This window comes from Siniperca chuatsi, linkage group LG1, assembly GCF_020085105.1.
Source record: "Siniperca chuatsi isolate FFG_IHB_CAS linkage group LG1, ASM2008510v1, whole genome shotgun sequence".
In the NCBI taxonomy this organism is placed as follows: Eukaryota; Metazoa; Chordata; class Actinopteri; order Centrarchiformes; family Sinipercidae; genus Siniperca; species Siniperca chuatsi.
The window spans coordinates 24,138,137-24,158,614 of NC_058042.1; the positions used below are offsets into that span (position 1 = coordinate 24,138,137).

At 40.9% G+C, this 20,478-nt stretch overlaps 1 protein-coding gene across 2 annotated transcripts in view; it reads left to right on the top strand.

Annotated features, from left to right (window-relative positions):
• Window positions 1–20,478, top strand: part of sema4bb (sema domain, immunoglobulin domain (Ig), transmembrane domain (TM) and short cytoplasmic domain, (semaphorin) 4Bb) — a 56,783-nt gene that overhangs the window by 20,336 nt on the left and 15,969 nt on the right. For both annotated transcript variants that reach the window (XM_044191773.1, XM_044191769.1), the window contains exons 2-5: window positions 3,133–3,573; window positions 16,949–17,109; window positions 17,443–17,505; window positions 18,164–18,262. In XM_044191773.1, coding sequence (XP_044047708.1) covers window positions 3,453–3,573; window positions 16,949–17,109; window positions 17,443–17,505; window positions 18,164–18,262 — 444 coding nt within the window. In that variant the 5' untranslated portion in view covers window positions 3,133–3,452. The remainder of the gene's footprint in view (window positions 1–3,132; window positions 3,574–16,948; window positions 17,110–17,442; window positions 17,506–18,163; window positions 18,263–20,478) is intronic.

Below are 20,478 nucleotides of genomic sequence, written 5' to 3' on the forward strand. Positions count from 1 at the left end.
TAAATGAGAGACAAGTCACTTTGCAGGGATGAGTTATTGGGTGCTGGTTGTCGAGCACAAAGCCCAGTCATTAATACAAAGCTAGCCAAATGGTTAGCATTCATGCTGCTCCCTATCCAGTGAACTTGCAATGACCTGGCCGAGTGTATCGTCCAATGTGTCTGTCACATCCTTTTTCTCTCTCTCAACAGATGCAGGTATTAATAGGGAGCCTCGTTCGAGGTTCGAAAGGTTAATGAATCTGTAGCCTTAAGCAATATGGCACCAGATTCACCCTTCATAGATACAGGAAGCGGCAGACCTTCTCCTAGACGAGCAGATGGGTCCTGTGGCACTGAGTATAGCGGGTTGCCTGTACTGTAACTGCTCCAGTTGAATAGAACTCTAATCCGATAAGTCCTATAATACTTGCTTCTAATAAGATCCCTTTGTTTGGTCGAGTACTTGCTCTCAAATATGATTTAATGCTTATTAATATTTTATACTTTTACTTCAGATCCATGCCTCGATGTTCTTCAGAATGGATTAGGACACTACATGATTAATTTGATTAAAACGCATGACATGGTTTTCAAGCATAAAGAATATGTAAAAGAAAACAGGACAAGTGCGTCATTACATCAGTTTACTTGCCCTTGGTGCCCTTGGTAAGCCTCAGGGAATCTGTATGTGGGGTGTGGAACATCCATATGGTCCTCCTCAGGTGCTGGACTCAATTATATAAACATTTTAGGCATCACACCCATGAGTCACCCTGTATTTTTTATTCCCCAGATACCTTAAGTTCCCTAGTAAACTGCATGGGTGTCTTCATATTGACATAAGTCATTTATGGGCACACCAACAATTCTTTTATTTTTTTTTATAATCTATCTTCTAGACAGTGTGACTGAACATAGCGACCACCAGGATAATTTTTGCTGGACATGGAACAATATTTCTGGGCACTGAAAGGTCTATGCTAGATTGTTGAGATATTTATTTATGCATTACTGCCCCACAGAATTAGCCAAAAAGTGTCCTAATTTATCAGAGTGCCAGGAAACCCTCCTAACAGCACCCCTTCTCTTTTCATTAAAATTTAAAAGACCTCTAGAGTTGCATAAGGATGTGCCCTGGGAACATGGAGACCTGGGGTGTGCGACACATGCAGGGCTGCCATGCTTGGTGTTGCAGTCTCAGCAGGCATGAGAGGGACCAGCCGAGGAGGTGGGAGATGTTTAAGCCTCCTGTGACTCAGCTAGCTTCAGTGGAGCAGCATGAACCAAAGCAGGCTGGTAGGGACATGAAGAGTGGCACAGACTTATTGGATCACTGGTCGAGACCCAGGGGACGGACAGAGATGGGGTTGTGACAGTGAGACAGATGCAGAGATAAGGGAAAAGGGTTTTATTCAGTAAAACTAGTGTAATGTCTCCTGCCATTGCAAAGGTGAGACGATGACCCTCCAACCACCTACAAAAATGCCAGAAACCCAGTCATTTTGCAAGACAAACAGCTACAATCTGTTGCAGTCTGCTATCGTTATCCAACAAGCCATTCGGTCAGCAAGCTGCTAATTTTGCCTAATGTCAGTAAGTCTGTCAGCCGACTAGTCCTTGTTCAGTCATTGCACTGGTAGGTATTGGGGAGATCAGAAGTTTAAAATGGTGGTTCCCCAGCAGGGCATTGTCTGCTCAGACAACCAGGGGCCACTAACTGACCCCCAGTCTTGTACTGTTGTTGGATTTATTAGCTACCATAAATATTTGAACGAGGTCTTCTGGGAGTTGTTGCAGTGACGCAAGCGCTCAACCAGAGACGTCATGCGATCTCCAGTGTTTACTTTCTGAACGTCACCACCTATGTGGGAGCTCAGCTCGGGGGGGAGACATCCAGCGCTGTCAGGCAATAAGAAGTAGTGAGTTGTGTTCTATCACAGGAACAGGCTTTGCTGTGTTCACTGATTTAGGTGTCTGTACTCTTCCCAGGATATTGGTAAAATCATGAGGATCAAATAACAGTTGGCACTCCTCTTGTTTAGATTTGGAAGACCTTACCGAGTATTTCATCTGCAGCTGTTTCATGTGTATAATCTTTTTTTAGCCATGTTAGCAGCTCTGAGAATGGCAGTGTTGGTAGGTCCACCACTTTAGCTTGTTTCCGTTGCACAAAAAAGGTGACCAACAAATGTCATTGCCAGTTTAAGAACTACTAGGACACAATTTTTCTAATTTATTATAATCATAAAGCTATACAACGTATGTCCTGTGTTTTGTTTAGCAAAGAGGGATAAAACAGATGGGAGTAGTGCCTATCTCGAGTGTTTTCCAAGAAAGCCGACCCCCTACTAAGCATACATCTACATAACAGGCACACATATCTGCGCACTAACACTGAAGCCAATAAAAGTCAGATAGCAGCTGTGTTCATTGCGTCTCTTTGAGACAAATTACAGAGTTGTCTTGGGAGTCACTGTTCTTTCATTTATTTCCCCTCATAGCCACAAGATTAGAGCCAAGCTGCCATATTATCTTCTTGGGGATCTCTCACCGATTGTTGATGACAGCATAATTAAATACAGTAATTAAAAAAAAAAATGCATTTTATCTTGCAGTGAAACTTTGTGGGCTGCAGAAAATTGGACATTCACTTAGACTTTAAAGTTTGTAAAACCCTTTAAGCTACCATATGATGTGTGTGTGTGTCCATGGTAGCTGGCTGGTGGTCTGAATGATTTGATTAGTTGAGATTTTCTTTGGCAGAGTGGTGACAGAGTAAACAGTAGAAGTATACAAGTATATACAATTATACAAGGCTTTAGCTGCAACCATCCGTGTGCTACAGTTAAATATTAAAGTCTCAGGACAGAGAGATGACGCAGGTGATTTTTGGGTGATGCCATTGTTTGCTGTCAAAGCTGATTTAAAACCGTAACTCTTGAATTCTTGATTCATTGTTTGCAGTAAAATCCACACCATCCTCCAGAATGAACCGCAGCCAAATGTATCAGTTCTTTTGCCTTTGTAGTTGTTGGTTATATAGCGTCAGAAGTTGGATATGGATCTGTTATTCTAGCTTGTGTTTCATCTTTTTTTCAACATGTTCTTGGATCAGACATAAAGAAATGGCTTCTCTCTCTTCTCTCCACAGATCCAATATGACTTTTACCAAATGGGCGCTGGTCGGAGCTTAGTGCTGATCCATCGTAGAGCACTATGAGTACATGACAACAAGCAGCCTTTAATCCAGAAAGGATTCCTCTTCTCTGTGCTAAGAGTCTGCTAACCGTGTGTAAGGACCACTGGGAGTACAAGAATCAAGTCAAGGACACGTTTACTCCCCCTCAGCCTGCAGGAAGATGGGAGTGAGAAAATAAAGCTCTGCGGAGTCAAGAGGAGCTTAATGAATTCCAAGGCATCTTAAAACAAAGTGTGCATTTGTGTATGTCTGTGTGAGAGGATCAGGCAACCATGTGGACATTAGCTGCGACTGTCCACTGTTTTCTGGCCGCTGCACTACTATTGGCTAGCTGCCTCCAATCGCTGATGGCCACTGAGGATGATGTCACACCGCGCATCAGTTTCCCTTACAGTAAGTCGAAACCATTACCTGACGCACTTCTGTTCAGTCATGACTATTGTAAGCATTGCCGAAACACGGAATTTCAGTGTTATTACAGTTTTTCAAAAAATAAGTGACTGTTCACTAAACCCCTGAACAGCCATTGTCCAATTATAGCTTTGCAACCGTAACTAGACACGGCAGGTCAAGCTTTGGATTTGTAACATGCTGAAGTGGTGAGCATGGGTCTGTAGTATGAGTGATACACTGTATATAAAGAGTTTGGATGATGTTTTTTTTTTTTTTCCCTTTCAAAAACCAAAAGAGCGAAAGTGTAAGGAATGGATTCAACTGTGTGTTTATCTGCTTTAATGTAAGCTGCAAACATTGGCATGTCCAGCTAACTAGCTTACTACCTACTAGTAACCTAACTCAGCAGTACTTCCAAGGCCAGTGGCATTTTATACCACATTATTCTGTAGGGCTACAGGATACTTTCATGACTAGCACATCCACTGTATAGTTCCACTGTGTGGAAGCTGGTCCTGGATGCTACTATGTCAGAGGGGGGCTGAGTGTAACGATCTGTCAGTTCCACACAAAATAACATAATTTAGGTCAATGGTGAACAAACACAACACACCAAGCTGCAACAAGTGTGCAGTGAAGCAGCCTTTGCAACAGTGGATTCACAGAAACATGTTAGAGACCACAAGTGCCTGCAGGCCCAGATGCACACTTGCCAACTTGAAAACGCCTGCACTACAAACATCACTTCTTTTAAACTCGTGCAATTATAGGTCTGTCCCCTATAGGTCTTTTTTAAGATTAGATGTCACTTTGCACAAAAATCACTGTGTGTGTTGTTTTTCTCACCCTGAGCCTTGACAGAACAACGGGGTGAAATATGCATGGCGTACCTTGTGACTCCTCAGAGTGTTACTCAGGTGAAGAACAAATAAAGTGCAACAGTTTGGGGCCTAGTAAATATTCTGCAGCACATGCAGTCTGGCTTCGTACCTTCAAAAGCACTTAGCTCTTCCTCCCTTTTTGCTACTAATTGACCTTTTGGTAATGTTCAGCTGAATGCAACAATTTATCTCACAAATATAAACTTAATGTCTCTCCTGGCAAATCCACTGATTGAATGGGAGACCTTTTTGCACCTGACTTCATCATTGCATGTAATTACTCCACACACACACACACACACACACTGCAGCACTCCTCTTATTATAATAACAGTGGCTTAAACTTTTATAATGTAAAAACATGGTGCTGTTTTTTTACTATTTGTTCAGCTAACAGCTTTTTGTTAATTGATTGATGCATTACGGGAGCTTGTGACAAATGAGGGAAAAGAGAAATAAGGTTGCTGTTTGGATGTGGCTCACAGGAGAAATTGCTTTTCTGGGAAGTGTCACTTAACACTTGTTGTTTAACATCCCGTGGTGTGGATGTTGGAAAAGGACAGTTCTACATAGCTAACTAGTTTATCCTTAAAATTAGCTCCCTGGTTCCTACTATGTATTTTTATTCTGTCCATGTCTCTGTTTTGCAACACTGCTCATACAGGCAAAGATGCCGATCCAGCAGCAACTAAAGTATAGGCTTATATGGATGTAGGGGTGCGTTGGCTTCGGTTTACACTACCTGTGTTCCTCCCTCTGAAAACAGCAGTCTGATGCTTGTTTTCTTCACTCCTCAGCCAGCTCAGTTCAACTCAATTCACAAACACCATCTCAAATTGCTTATACCCAAGAACAGCCTTTCAAATACTTGAGCCATTTAACTTGTTTCTCAAAAGAACTAAATGGATTAAATTGGCCCAAGGCTGGTTCCCATCAAATGAGTGTTTTGCAAACCACTGATGTTTCTTTTTTTCCCCCCCACTTTGCTTTCCTCCACTCAGCATTCATAATCTAAATTTCATGTATTCTGACAACAGCAGTTAGTGACTGAGATTCTTTCAACTGGAGAGCATAAGTAGTAGTGTGAGACAACATGCTTTTCAGCTGATAATAAGGTGTTGAAAATCGTATTTAAACGTCACTGGCACTGATTGTAACCTATTCATTAAGAGTACAGCTTTGCATAAACAGGGTCGGCAGCATCACTGACATGCTAAACGTTTCGTATATAAACTAGCCTCAATTCAACCCGCATCATTGATGCAAAACATGTAAAGCAGGTCACCGCTTTAAACCTCCATTCTAATTTGTATAGTCTGTAAGAAAAGGGGGACCCGGGCTGTTTTCTCGAGAGAGGACCCTTGCCTTAACATGGCCTTCTTCCTGGAAAGGCGCCCCTTCTCTTTTTGTCCTTCTTCCCTCTCCGCTCGTTCCTTCCTTCTCTCCTAATGAGCAGGCTAATCTCTCATGTGTAGTGAGTGGAGGTTTTTGTGGTCGCTGCAGTGGGAGAGCTTGTCTGTTTTTCATTACGGCTCTTGTGCAGAGAGACAGCAGAAAGGATCATGGGACTTAAAGCAGTAAGCATCGGTTAAGCATGCAGCGTGTATCACTGCTAGTTATCAGAAACTTCTTAGGCAGGATGTTACTGTCTTTCTTCAGAGATGAGTTGAGGAGATGATTTATTTATCCCCTTTTCTTCTTTTTTTTTAACTTGGCACAAGAAGAAGAAATTCAAGTTGTGCACTTAATAAGAACGGTTTACATTAATGAGCTGGTTAGGGCGTTTGGCAACCACTTGATCTTTTTTTTTTTAACGTCTGGCTCGAGTGCATGAACTGTATTGTATGTCACCCCGTTTTTGCTGTGATTCTGGTTCCTCTTAAAGCAACAGTTCAAAATTTTTGGAAATATGATTATTTGCTTTCTTGCAGAGCATTAGATGCGGTAGATAGGATGCTCACATTCTGTCCGTTAAATATGAAACTACAGCCAGCAGCTGGTTAGCTTAGCTTAGCATAAAGACTGGAAACAGCTAGCCTGGCTCTGTCTTAAGGTAACAAAATCAGTGTACAGACTTTTTCACTTATGTATTTGTGTGGATGAAAAAAAGATACGTGTTCATTAGTGAACTTTACAAATGCTGGTAGGCGGACCTTGTTACCTTTTGGTCGTAGCCAGGCTCATTAAGCTCCTCTTGATTCCAGTCTTTATGCTAAGCTAAGCTAACAGGCTGCTGGTTGTAGCTTTATATTTACCATGTAGATACGAGAGTGATCAGGCTTCTCACTTGGCAAGAAAGCATATTTCCCAAAATAAAACAAAGTATTCCTTTTAATTATTTACTAATCTACACTAACCCCAGTTTAGTTTAATATTATAAAAATTATAATCTCATTAAGTTGTAATCAGTATAGCTTATCTTGTGTATTTAGAATTACTCCAATCTGGTGTTTAGGGGTACGTTTTCTTGAAAAGTTTGGGGTTAGATGCAGCATAAACGTTTTGGTTATCATGTATGTGCTGCATGCCCTTTTTTCCATGAAAGGGAGTTTGGACAAATATGTGTTGATGGTCATAAGTCGTCCTGTGTCTTTTTGTAGGTAATTGTGATTAGAATCTTATATTTAATTAATATATGCTCTTTCTCCTAATTGTGAGTACTTGTGTTTACTGTTTTATATATAAGGTTTGTATGTATGACAAAGGAAACATTCAGATCAGAATGGAACATTTTCAGTCTTAATACTTTCACACAGGCTGCTAGCAGAGAAGCAAATCAAAATGCCCCTTTTTAAGCCCAAGCTACCGAGCATGCTGTGTATGCTCAGTGTACACAGTGTCCTTTCCCGTTTACGTTTGGTTTATGTTCGGCGAATATTGTGCACTTTCTCTCATGCATGCTAATCCAGTGACCTTGGCAGTGTGCGGATCGCAGTGCAGAAACAGAGGAGGGGCAGCGAGAGGAGGGTCAGGCAAAATACCCACGACATGCTCCGATGCCTATCTAAAACCCGGCATGGATACGCCCACTGATCCCGAAAGAAAAGCGGTCTGTGGCTTCCAGCAGAGGTGGCACTCACAAGTGCCTGCATGTAACGCCGTAACAGCCACAACAATGGAGCATAATTACAGCACATCAACTTCGTCTGTTTCAGACGTTTTAATAGCTTCATCACTTGCACGCTCCAGGGAATGTACAGAAAAGTTCAGTCTTTGCAGATTTATATCAGGAACATTTGATTTGAAGAAAATGGCAAGCAGCAAGAAATAATGGTGTAGCTGTTAATTAAGATGGACAGAGAGGAATGTGAGGTTCTAGAGAGTCATTAGGTGTTTTTTTTTTTTTTTGAATCGCTGAGATGCAGTGGAGATTTGTCCAAAACAAAAATGTGGTTGGTCTCATCACTATTAACATCTTGCAGCAGTGATTTTCATAGTTTCACAGTTACTGTGACACAAAATACCCCACCTTTTTATTGACTGAATTTTACTTTTCATTACTTGATGAAGCATTTATATGGTTTCTGTGGCGCTGGCTGTAAATCACTCTGGACAGCTCTTAAATTGAAGTCACACAGCATAACATTTTATTTTCTGACACACAAACAAATGCTTTTTGTCACACTTCAGTATCATTGCTGTAAAAAAAGCATTTTCTTTTTGTTTCTAAAAAAATTCTGCATGAGAAAGGTGTGGAATAAATACACTGCATGTATCACAGGGAGCTTTAATGCCACTCTTGTAGGAAGATAATCTGAGAGTGTAAATGCATCCAAGCAGCATTCAAGACGGATTGAAAACAGATTGCTCAAACCACCTCCAGAGGTTGTAACGGTGTAAATGCATCCTTCTCTCAAAGACGCATATGTAATCTTTACTCCTCCCATTGTGTAACTATGTCAGTAAGCAGGCTGTGGAAAACAACTCACTGTCAGCTGGATAGTCACAATATTTTTCTGCAATAATGCATTTCAAACTCTGAAAAGGTTCTTTCTTTGCAGAAGTGGTAATGCTGGACTAAATAGAGTTAAAAGTTGGCTAATTTTGTTATTTTGATAAACAGATTTAAGTGACTACATTGATTTGTTAATTTGTAAGACTCAACCATATTATCTAAAGACAACAACACACTACAGAAATAAGCATGTGCTCAGGAAACCTTTTATATTTGAGTTGAGGCAGAACTTAAATGGTTAAAAGCAGTCGTCTCATGTATCTTTCATTAAAAGTCAGAACTTTCCTGATTCAGTTCCAGTATGTTAATATGCTCCACATGCCTCTTATTCCAACTTGTGGGTATATATAAAAAGAGAGTGTGAGATGTGTGTGTCCCTGTGAGGCCTGGCTGACTCTATATGATATAGACAGAGCTGAAGGATCCTGTTAAAATGTCTTATAGAAATCCTATCTGTCTGATTTAAAAAAAAAAAAAAAAAAAAAAAAAAAAAAAAAAAAAAAACTTCATTTTTTAATTGACTTGATCACTAAAGACAGCTGACATGAATCCATGAGTGCTACACCTGCACGCACAGCAGACTGAGAGGAAGCATCGTCCTTATAAATATAAATGACACCTGTTGACAGAGGTAGTAGAATTAAAAAAAAAAAAAAAAAAAAAAAAAAAAACCACAGGGTAGAAAAACTCTTATGGGCCAGAATACAGAGGCTAATGCAGCAGGTGTGGAGATCCTGAGCTCACCAGGCTCCTGACTGCAGCATGACTACAGGAAACAAATGTGACAGTGAAGAGGGGTGTGTGTGTGTGTGTGTGTGTGTGTGTGTGTGTGTAAGAAAAGCCATTAGCAAGGGGCGTAAACCAATGTGCCTGACCACTTCTTGTCCTCAGTTACTTTGTGGTGGATGAGTAGAGAGCAGGACACTCAGTTGCGACTCCAGCCTGCTCTTCTCATCAAGGGCCTCTCCCGAGACACACACACAACCTCTGCATGCCGTGGTAGCACTTACAGACCTTCAACACATGCCAGTCCAAAGTGAGCCCACTTAGTAAACTGCACACAGCTCCACGAGTGCCCTAAAAATCGAAGTGTGCAAGCTAGAAAATGGCAGAAAAGATGTATTGAAGTGTGGATTCTTGCTTCTAGCTATCGCAGAAACCAGCCACAGGCAGCCAGCTGGATCTGGGTGTTTACTATGCCAACACATTACATTTTTTCTCTTCAACTCCACTTGGCTAAGATATAGATATCATGTCATTCATCAAGCATCAATTCGTCAATCTTTCTTGCATGTGTTTTTTTTCTGTGTGTGTGTCCAAGGACATAAGCAGCTATCCAAATAAAGAAAACATTTGAAGGAGTGGAAGGTGGATTAGGATATGGAGCATCAGAAGCTGCCCAATATCTCATTAAAGTTACAGTTCTTAAGATTTCAGTCCTGGTTGATTTTTGACACCTAAGGTGACAATTGCCTAACAGCAATTGCAGTTTAATGCCACAGCAAACACTTGTCGAGCAGCGAACAGAAGAACAACTGGTGTATCTGTTAAAAAAAGATGCATTTTTGCTGAGCAATCGCTGACAGTGCTAACCTCAAACTCATTGCATTTCCTGTGACTGCTTCACAATGAAAGCCACTCCATGTAGGAAATGTTGAGTTTGCATTAGAAGTACAAACAATAACACTGGATCACATGCATGCATCGTTTCCTGTGAATCCCTCATGCGTGGGAATGCAATTCGCATTTGAATCCCACGTGGAAATGGCAGACCCCACCATTAACTGTGAAAACTACTCTATACAGAGGTAATTACAGAATAATGAACATTTTGACTATAAATTAAAAAAGACACAGGGGTTGCTGTCATGAAAATTAGGAAGGATTATAACTTGAACCCCATTAACACTTTGTAATGATAAGTTTCATATTAGGAAGTCTGAACAAAGCTTAGCTGATTTTTGTTTTGTTTTTTTCCTTTCAGAGGTGAAAAATTGCATTTCTTAAAATATCCTAAACATAAAAATTTTTTGTCTACTTTTTGATTTTAAAAAATCATAGTAAGTATAGTTACATTTACCAACTACATTGGTTGTTAGCCATTCCATTTGAACCCTAAAACCATGTTGCTCTTTCTTTTCTTTGGTTTTGAGCGAATTCCACTTGAGCACAAAACAATCAGCGAGATTGCCGAATCTGTGTGTGTCAGATTCCAGTGACATCTACTGTCTTTTGCCCGTAGAGAGAGAGAGGGTAGGAGGAGGTTGAAGAGGCATCCCACACATGACAAGCACAGGCATGTCTGTTTTTGAATTGTGTGTATGTGTGTGTGAGGAAATTATACCAACTATCTGTCTCCCTCTCTCTGTCTATGAGGTATCTGAGTGAGTTATTCAAACAGAGTGTCTCTGTCTCACCGAACTAATATCCAGGATTTTGTAAGCTTTCAGCCGTGATAGACCATTGCGCCCCATTGCTCCGCTGCTTTGAGTGTTGGTTGGATGCGTGCCACTCCAGAGTGCATCAGGATGACACCTAAGAGCCAATAATTACAGAGCAGAGCATCATGTCTGTGTCAGCCCCTTGTTCTCTGCTTTTAGAGGTTTGCAGTGTTTCGTGTACTGACCTCATCCTTGGTACATGTGTGTCGGGGAGATGTTGTTTTTCTTTCAGAGGACAAAGGGGGCATTTTTCAGTATTTCAGGGCTTGTACAGTACACACAACTGTTTCCAACAAATATTCATTCATTTCATGGTTTTCTATTGCTGCCCTGATTCTGAGTCTGCACATGTAACCCTGTGGCACAATTAACACCTTTGCTGCGTAATCCTCACACACACAGGAAACACTGGCCTTACACACTGTCAGGCTGTGGTTATTATCTGCAAGGCGCAGCCATCTCTCAGGACGACGTGTACACACTCTCACACACACCAAAATATGAACATAATACACAGCATATACACACAAAATTGCAGTAAAGCCACACAATTATTCCCAGTGATTATAAACAACACATCTGTGAGCCTTACTGCCTGGCCTTACAGATACTGTAGGTGTCACACTCTTTCTGATTCATATTCAGTGTTGTCAGCTTTTATTTACAGTCCAGTAAAGTGTGATTTTCCTCTGCCCCAATTTCTCTTTTTCTTTTTTTTTTAATTCACTGAGGATTCATTTGCAAATTTTCCCTTTTTAAATATAACAGAATCCTCATGTAACCCAAGTGATTTCAATAAAGACGAGTAAACTATTCATGTTATGATGGAAAGAAAATATGTGAAGTCTGTTTAAAGTTTACCCCAACTCCTCCAAACCAGTCTGCCTCCTCATCAGAGGTCCGTGTCCTCTAGCTGTGCAGACAAACCGTGTTTCTGTGCTGACTTGGCTGGCATACTACAGCGGGGCTGTTGTTGGTTGCCAATAGTCACCGACCAATAAATAACCATCACTTTGCCCAAATATCAGGAGGAGCAGTGCTGCGATGACCTTGAAGTGACTTCTGTCAGGGAGCTCCAGCGCCGCTATCAAGTCCATTGTCAAATCATGTCAAACAGAGAGCCTTGAAGCTGTGCGCTGTTGTGTAGCTTTGGCAGAGGGCAGAGATAAATAGTTGGGGGGTTTTTTGGATACATTTTTGTCTTGCGTGTAAGATAAGCAGAGCTCGGTGTGAGATTAATATCAGCTGTGCTACACTCTCCTCTCCTTTGGGTTTTCTCTGCCCGGCTGCAAGTGAACCCCTTTGTCCCCGTTGCCCCCTTGCCTTGTGACTTGGCTCATGCTGCTTTAGTAAATCTGGGGCATGTTTACAGTCAGGGCTTTTAGGAGTGTCTTGGCAGGCGTATGCCTACCAAGCAGCCAATCAATCGCCCCACCCTTGGAGTACTATTAAACCTTAGAAAAATAGGTTGATCCTGCTCACTTTTCTGTGAAATATGATGCCTTCCAAAGTGCTAGCATGTATTTTATTACTCAGCGACACTGTCTGCAAGCTGGCACCCTCTGATGATATCTTTCTTACCTCAGTGGAGAGTAAGTACACACTGAACATACTCAGCTGTGATGTGAATGAAGGGATTCAGAGACATGCAAATCTTAATCGATGTCAACAGGAACATGAATTTTTGTTGATGATTTTATAAGCGTTTTCCCTCAAGAGCATATCTACACACATTACACTATACAGCCACTTATATTTGTCTCAAAGTCTTTGAGCTTCTGTTAAAGGTATAGTATAACATTTTGGGAAAGTTGCTTATTTGCTTTCTGCCTAAAGTTAAACAGCTAGCCTGGCTCTGTCCAAAGGTAACAAAATTTGCCTACCAGCACCTCTAAAGCTCATTAATCGAGATGTTATATCTATTTTAAGTGTAAAAATAACAGTTTGTGGTTTTATAGGGGTTATGTGTCTTTCTTGCTTTCTTCAGCCTGCAAAAACATTGTCTCCCAGCAGACAAGCACCTATGTGAGCCAGTGTATGATGCACATATTGCAATATTCACTGTGAATTGGAGATTTTAAAATCTTTTTAAGGCACAGATCAAATACGTTCCCTTCATGTATCTCTGTTTTAATTCACAATGTTTGTAGCTGTTCATTGTGCACAGAATCAGATTCTCTCACTATAAAGCAAACATTTCTGTGATCACAGAGCAGCTGCTCTCTGAAATCCTCTGTGATGAGATTTGTTCCTGCCATCTTTACCTCCATTGATTTAAAAACAAAAAACAAAAAAAAAATCACAATGAATGAATACACTGCCAAAATTGAATTTCAGCTAATTAATTGCTGAGAGGTTATTACGTGCCAGTGGAGAAAAGACATTCAGTTCTTGAATGTTGTTAGTATTGCATGCAGACCCTGTTCTTCCAGCTGTAAACTGTCTTCAAATGATTCATCTTTTGAACTATGCCACTGCACTCATTGGCCAATTTCTTTTGCAGCTTGTAGGCTTTCATAACTGTGGAGAATTGAGGCAAATGTACACAGTTTGATTTCCAGGCTGAAATTCAAAGACCCTATGGTACTAACTAATTCAGCATGTTAGCACCGGCAATAAAGCAGCCATATTGATGGTAGGTGTGATGTGATGAGCATTAGCAGAGGTTGAGGGTCCGGCTTGGTGACAGCCAGCTGATTAAACAGGCAGGTGATGAATGAACCTGTAGCCTGGCTGTGAAATGGCCTGCAGATGCCTGGCATTCTGCTGCAAGCATGTCAAAACACACACAACTGATCTGCTGCATCAGAAAGCACAAAAAAATCTCCCAAAGAACCAACCTCTGAAGAGAAAGAGAGAGAGATAGAAAGCCTTGAGTTTCAGTTTGAAATCACCGCAGCTTGACATAGCACTGACGTTTGTTACCGGCTTGACCTTCTGCTCTTATCAAAAATCCATCTCTGAGTGCTTTGAAAATGACATTTCCTCCCCCCGTTTGCATGTTTCTTCATAGGTCAACATCTCAATCCAATCTTCCTGGTTACCACAACTCCCACGCAGTACCCCGACCTCAAACCTCCCACATCTCGCCCGCTAAGTAGCCCTGGACTGCTCTGTGACTAAAAGTTTCATGAGTTTGCTCTCCTCTGCTCGTTATTCCATTGTCTGTCTAAGAGGATGTCACTGTGATTTATGTCAGAGAGTTTTAATATGCTGAGGGAAGGCTGTTTTTGGTTCCAGTGAATGGCCAAAACTCAGGGGAGCCGTGACAGTCAAGCTATGATATGTCCCCCTGTTGAGAGGAGAGATGGCAGTCCTTTGTCTGCCTACGGCAGGGTCCAGTGGGACTGAGGATAGCTCTCTTTATGAGCATTTAGGACTTTTTTTAACAGACTTCATTTACCTTGAAATCAAACCATTTTTCCCATTCTCTACATAGGAAAACTATTTTTTCCTGTTCCAAGTGACCTAAGGATGACAATAGGAAGTCTTTTTTTTATCCCCTCCCTGGATTTTAATGACAGGCCCCTCTCTTCATTGACTCCAGATGTCACAATGTTTTAAACAGATGAGGGCTGTTGATCTGGAAAGGGCCTAAGATTTGATTTTGGACGAGATGTGGCTTGTGCAGCTGGTTTTCACTCCCATAAGGGGAAGACGATCATCTGCCAAAGGGCCTCGAGTGTTAGATGAACCATTTGTTTGCAAGCATACTGAAAAGTTTAAGTCGTGGGGTTGTAAACATTTATTGCTGTTTACTGGCTCCATTTGCATTATGGTCTAGTGCACCACCTGGAGTGGCGGAGATAAATGTACTGCTGGTGTCTTTTTCTTACTGCCAGAAGTGTCTAAATTTGAATTCAGTTTGCTGGTTTTCAACGGGGGAAAAGCTGTAAATGGTTTAACTGCAGCAAATATTAGTGTTGACTACTCCAGATATGAGCCAGTAATCTTATTTGGCCAAGCAAATGGAGACCGTGATCCCCAGCGTTTTGGCTTGGAGAGCACATCGAGTGTGTTTAATATGTTTGGAATGGGAGGCAATAGACAAACATTTACAAAGATGGTCAAAATTTGCAAAGGGTAAGAAGTATGTAAGCAATGGATGCACAAATATTTGATTGCATATATCCTATCTCTTTGGTGAAGATTGTTAGGTTAATCAAGTGATAACATCCACCCATCCAGATACAGTGACCCCAACTCAGCTGTTGTTTCTCTAGGGACCACAATGCTTGAAAGTCTTGAATAAACAATTTTTCATGACTTCCTGGACCCGTTTCTGCCATTTATATTGGGTAGTTTGAGCAGTTTATTACACAGCAAGTCAAACTGAAAAGTGATCAATTGTCCGGCTCATTGCCTGTTACAAAAACTGGCTGCAAAAATCAATCCAAACCTCTTGAAACGCCACTTTCACAGTGGAAAGCAGTTAAAAAACAATTTTTAAAAAAAAGCTGCTGCTGATACCACTGTGGAGGATCCCGAGTCGTTTGCAATGGAAAAGGAAATGCTATAAAAGTAGCAATGTGTACATTGAATCTTTACTTCATCACAAGAGGTATTTGAGGCTGTAAGAAAGGGAGCGATGTGGGGAAAAAGTAACTCATTTGACTTGTGGCCCACTCTCTAAAGAGATCCATTTGAAGAGAGTTGGCGAGCAGCAGAATGAAGGAGATTTAGACTGGTGTTGAGTAGAAGAGGCATTTACCCTGCTGCCAGTACAGAGCAAAGAGAGAGCTGGCCAGCACAGGAAAGTGTGGACGTGGCTCACTGGCGTACATGTGACATGTTCTCATGGAGCTACAGTAGCTGCTGGCTGCCACCGTGCGAGAGGGATACACAGAGAGGACAGCCTCCTCTAGGAGTGAAGGGTACAGAGACGACAACATGCTCAATGAGCGTTTTCCCCTTTTGTATCATAAATTGATTTGACTGCTGTAGTGACATTTGTAATGTAATGTGACATCTGTCCACTTATTCTTGTTTCCTGCTAAATGTGTGGCTCTCTGTGAAGCCTTGATGGAGATTCCCAGATTTCCTAGGAGTACCGGGAAATAGTAAAACAGGAGTTCCGGTGTTGTTGCCTCTCGGATCGTACATTGGTGTTTGGCCAACACATACTGTAGGAGTGTGTGGATATGGGGTAGTCAGTGGTGGTTTTGGGGTTTAACAGGTGTGTGTGTGTGTGTGTGTGTGTGTGTGTGTGTAATAATGCAATAAGGAGTTACCCTCTGAACCCCCTGAAATTTTATGTTTTCAGTTTAACTTGTGGCCTGATTATTGTTGAGCAGGGACTTGCATTCTCTTTATAATGCACATTCTTTATTTAATGCTATGTTTATTAGCTGATTGTCTAATTGGCCCAACAAGTCAGACACTAATACTTAAGTTACAGTCTATTGTTATTGGTTCTCATATCTCTGCATTGGACAATCTCCCGGTGTTATTTGAGGTTGCACGTGGACCTGAATGTAGAAGGAACTCGAAAATTTTTGTACTTTTCTGTACATGCAAGACTTCTGATGATTTTAATGATGTCACCTCTACTTAACCTTTAAAATAAAATGCTCTTTTTCTAGGTTTTTACCTGAGAAGAGCTTGGAAATTAGTTTATGCCAGTAACCAGATTAAATTAGTTTTTAGCGTTACCACTTTTAGCATGTACAGTTACTGTCTGGTTGGATATGAAAAACTAATCACATTCATACATGTGATGTTTTGTGCATCATCACAAAACCAATCATTTTGTCAAGTGTTATGTATCTAATAACAGGGAATAAAACGTTTATATTTCTGATACTGAGATGAAATTTTGGAACCGGTTTGAAGCTCTTAAACACTCCTCAACATGCATTTTAAATTCCAGCACTGTGATATGGAAATCATTCATTGTTTTTCTCCCTGCAGAAGGCTTGTCTTGGCGGTATTGTGAGCGTTGTAATTGGGGACCTATATATGTACTTGTGAGCACATTTATGCTTGTTCTTGTTCTTCCAGCATCAGGACATGTTCTGTATCAGTCTGTTCCTCTCTGCTCTGTCCTGCTATGTGATGATAATCTCCAGTGTGTCTTTTTTTCCCCTGCCGTTACCCAGATGCAAAGGAGAGGTCGGCCAAGAGATTCTCTGTGGACAGCGTCTTCAATTACACCTCTTTGCTGCTCAGCCAGGAGGACGACATGCTGTACGTTGGAGCCAGGGAAGCGCTGTTTGCCCTCAGCCTCTCGGACATCAGCAAGACCAAGCTGCAGAAGAACGTGAGCATGTCCAAATGCCAAGTGGATTGTTAAAACTGCAGAAGAAGTGGGGTTATAAATGGCATTTTGAGACTAATTTAGCTAATAGTTTTATCTGAGTTAATAATGTGGTTTTTAAATACAAATATTCAGAGTTAAATACTTGTGAAATGCAATATCTAGCAGCTTACCTGACTCCATATGTTATTTGTTGCATCAGAAGATGTGATTTTTGTTTATTTCCAGACACACCAGTTGTTTTTATACATTTTGATATTACAGCAGTCCTCAGTAGAATTGAAATGGTTCCCTGTATTTCACATGGCTTATTCAGGGTTTCTTTTTCATCTTCAGCTGACGTGGGGCACTCCTGCTGGAAAAAGAGAGGAATGCAGCTTCAAAGGGAAGAACCTGGAGGTGAGAGGCATCTTTTACTGCTCCAGCAAAACACCAAATAATGAAAATACCTCAGGAAAATTGTTCTATAATGAGAAAGCATGGATTTTCTTGTACGGGTTGTGTGTTCTTTCCTTGGAGTCTTCTTTAAATCTTGTCACTAGTGTTGTGAGACGATAAAATGAGCATTGAGTTCTGTGTTGACAAACCTTTCCACCAGTTACAAATAGATTCATCAAGTGTGCAGGCTCGCCAGGGAATTGCTCTTTTTTTTGTGCACTGCTTCTCTCTCTCCCTGTCTGTCTCTTACCTTGTTGTCATGCCAGCTGTTGTATCCCTAGGCGACAAACCTTGGTAATCTTTGTACTGCAGTGTACAACTCTGGTCTGTGTATTACAGAAAGCCCACCAGGCAACTGCTGTGTGATGCTGGAAGGTTTTTCCCATCAGCGTTTGAGAAACGGGAACATTTGTTATGTTTCTAACAATTTCTATCCAACAGTTTCTGACGTATTTGTGTCTTTTTTGTGTGTGTATTTTTTTTGCTCTGAAAGATTTACTTATGATAACGAGCTCCAATATTTCAGGCACAGATTTTAAGGAGCTCTCAAGAAAAACACATTCAAGAATTTCTTGTGGATTCACAGACTTCACACTTTCTCCATTTGTTCCCCATCCAGACTGATTGCTTCAATTACATCAAAATTCTCCTGCGGCTGAACAGCACTCATCTCTATGTGTGTGGCACCTATGCCTTCAGTCCTATTTGCGCCTACATAGTAAGTAATGATCTCTGTCTCCCCATTGTTCACCTTCAAGAGTAACAAGTCTTGATTTTTACTTCTCTGCACTTCTCTCACTAGCACATCTTTGAATTTTGATATATTTCTCTGGTGTTCATGAGGAATCGAGCTCTTTTATCCACCATGTCAGTAATGGATCTTTTGTTATCCAAGCGTAACCAAATGCTGCTGAGGAACTTTAGCCAGACAAGTCAACACAGGGTACACGAGCCGTGTGGTTTCCAGCGAGAGGGAAGCAGTAGATCTGTTTATCTAGTGGAGGAGTAAATCTGAAGTGATGGTAACCGGCAGCAGGATGACACTGATTTCAGTGATAGGGGAGCAGTCGAGCTTGGCGACAGCTCGGCTCTTAAAGCGGGGGGTTAAACTCCCCTCTTTGACGTCAGAGTGAAAGAAAAACACGGGACGTCTCAGACTGAAGATGACTTGGCAGGACTTTAGGCCTTGAACTGGGATTCCAAGCAACTCTGAGCACGGTTGGTCTGGATGAACACTCGTCATGTTGACGGAGTCCAGAACTGTGTGTGTCAGTCACCCAGAGCATTCCTACCGGCCAGACACTCTCCGAGATGCATAATATTAACATTAATAAATGTTTTATTTTTATAGCTGTTCTCAAAACAGTCGCAGAGGGTTTTACGGGCTGAAGCCAAGAACATACACTAAACAATCAAATGACAGACATGAATTAAAACAAACCCAGAGTATAACAACAACTCCATAATGATGAAGCATGGGAAGATTTTCCTGGCAATGGAGGCACTCTACACTGTCCTGTTTGATTTGATTATTAATAAATGAAACAAGTTATTACTATTACTGCAAATGGCCCGCATACATTTTTTCATGTCTATCTTAATACATTGAATTATTTGGTCACTGTAATTGTTCCTCCTCTCTGTACTGGCTGCAAAGAGATCCCTTCTTAAAGCAATTGCAATGCAAGTGATGGGGGACAAATCTACTGTCTTTGTTCCGTGCAAAAATGCACTGAGCTTAGCTGAAGCTAATATTAGCAATCTCAGTCAGACAAATTATGTGTCTCTGCTGTTTCATTGTACATATAGGCCTGTCAGGTTTGTTAAGATACCCTTGAAAAAATATGAACACTGCTAGGTTAATATTTTTACAAGTGTATCTTAACAAATTTTTTAAAGGCTTGACCCATACTTGTGACTTTTAGTCAAAAATGCCAAACATTTGCAGGTTCCAGCTTCTCAAACATGAGATTTTGCTGCTTCTCTCTGATTTTATCTCTGTGTAAATTGAATATCTTTGGGGTTTGGACTGTTGGTCGGACAAAACAAGTAGGCGTCACCCACACTTACCATAATGCAACACGATAGCGTCTTTTGTTAGACCCTCCCTGCCTGGTAAATGCCAACATCTTTCAAACTCCCTGCCCACTGTTTTGTAATGGCTTGTAAAGGCTTTCTGTTAAAAAGGCCAACCCTGAGATTACTCAAGTGATGTCATTTTTCCTCAGACTTGACAAAGCTCCTCCAGTGCAATATACAACTGTTTTCAGAGCCTGAATATTGACCTACATACTTATTGTGGTTCTGCCTGGTATATACACTTGAGCAAACTATATTATATACTGTATATATTAACCAGCCATTATTATTATTATAATTATTATTATTATCAGTAAAGTCCTATTGTGAATCACGCTTTCTTCCTGTGTTTAAACCATACAAACTGCCTGAAGACAGACCTTTTGAAACAGGCACATTTAAAGGATAAGGGTGGTGTCATTCTATAGTTTTCGTATTGTTAACAAAAAAATTATATTGATATTAATATTCCTCCATGTGTCTCACTCAGCCAGAAGTCTATTTGTTCCCACATTAGACATAAATCTTTAAAAACGTCTCACAAATGTATAATTTCATTTATTTTTTTAAAAGGCTCAGTAATTTCCTGAAACAGCTGGTCACTGTAGTTTTTAGCAAATGTCACATAAACAGGAGTAAAGATTGCATTTTGGGGACTATTTTGAGGAAGGGATTAATACACATTAGCGAGCATTTATGGCAACAGCAAACTACAGTAGCTGTGTACATAGTAATGAAGGAACATGTCACCCAGTGCAGTAGTGCTGCTCTGCTCAGTGATGTGTTTTTGTGTTTCTGAACAACAGCTCTATGGCACAGAAGAATAAACTAGATCAGGATTTGGCTACGCAGACA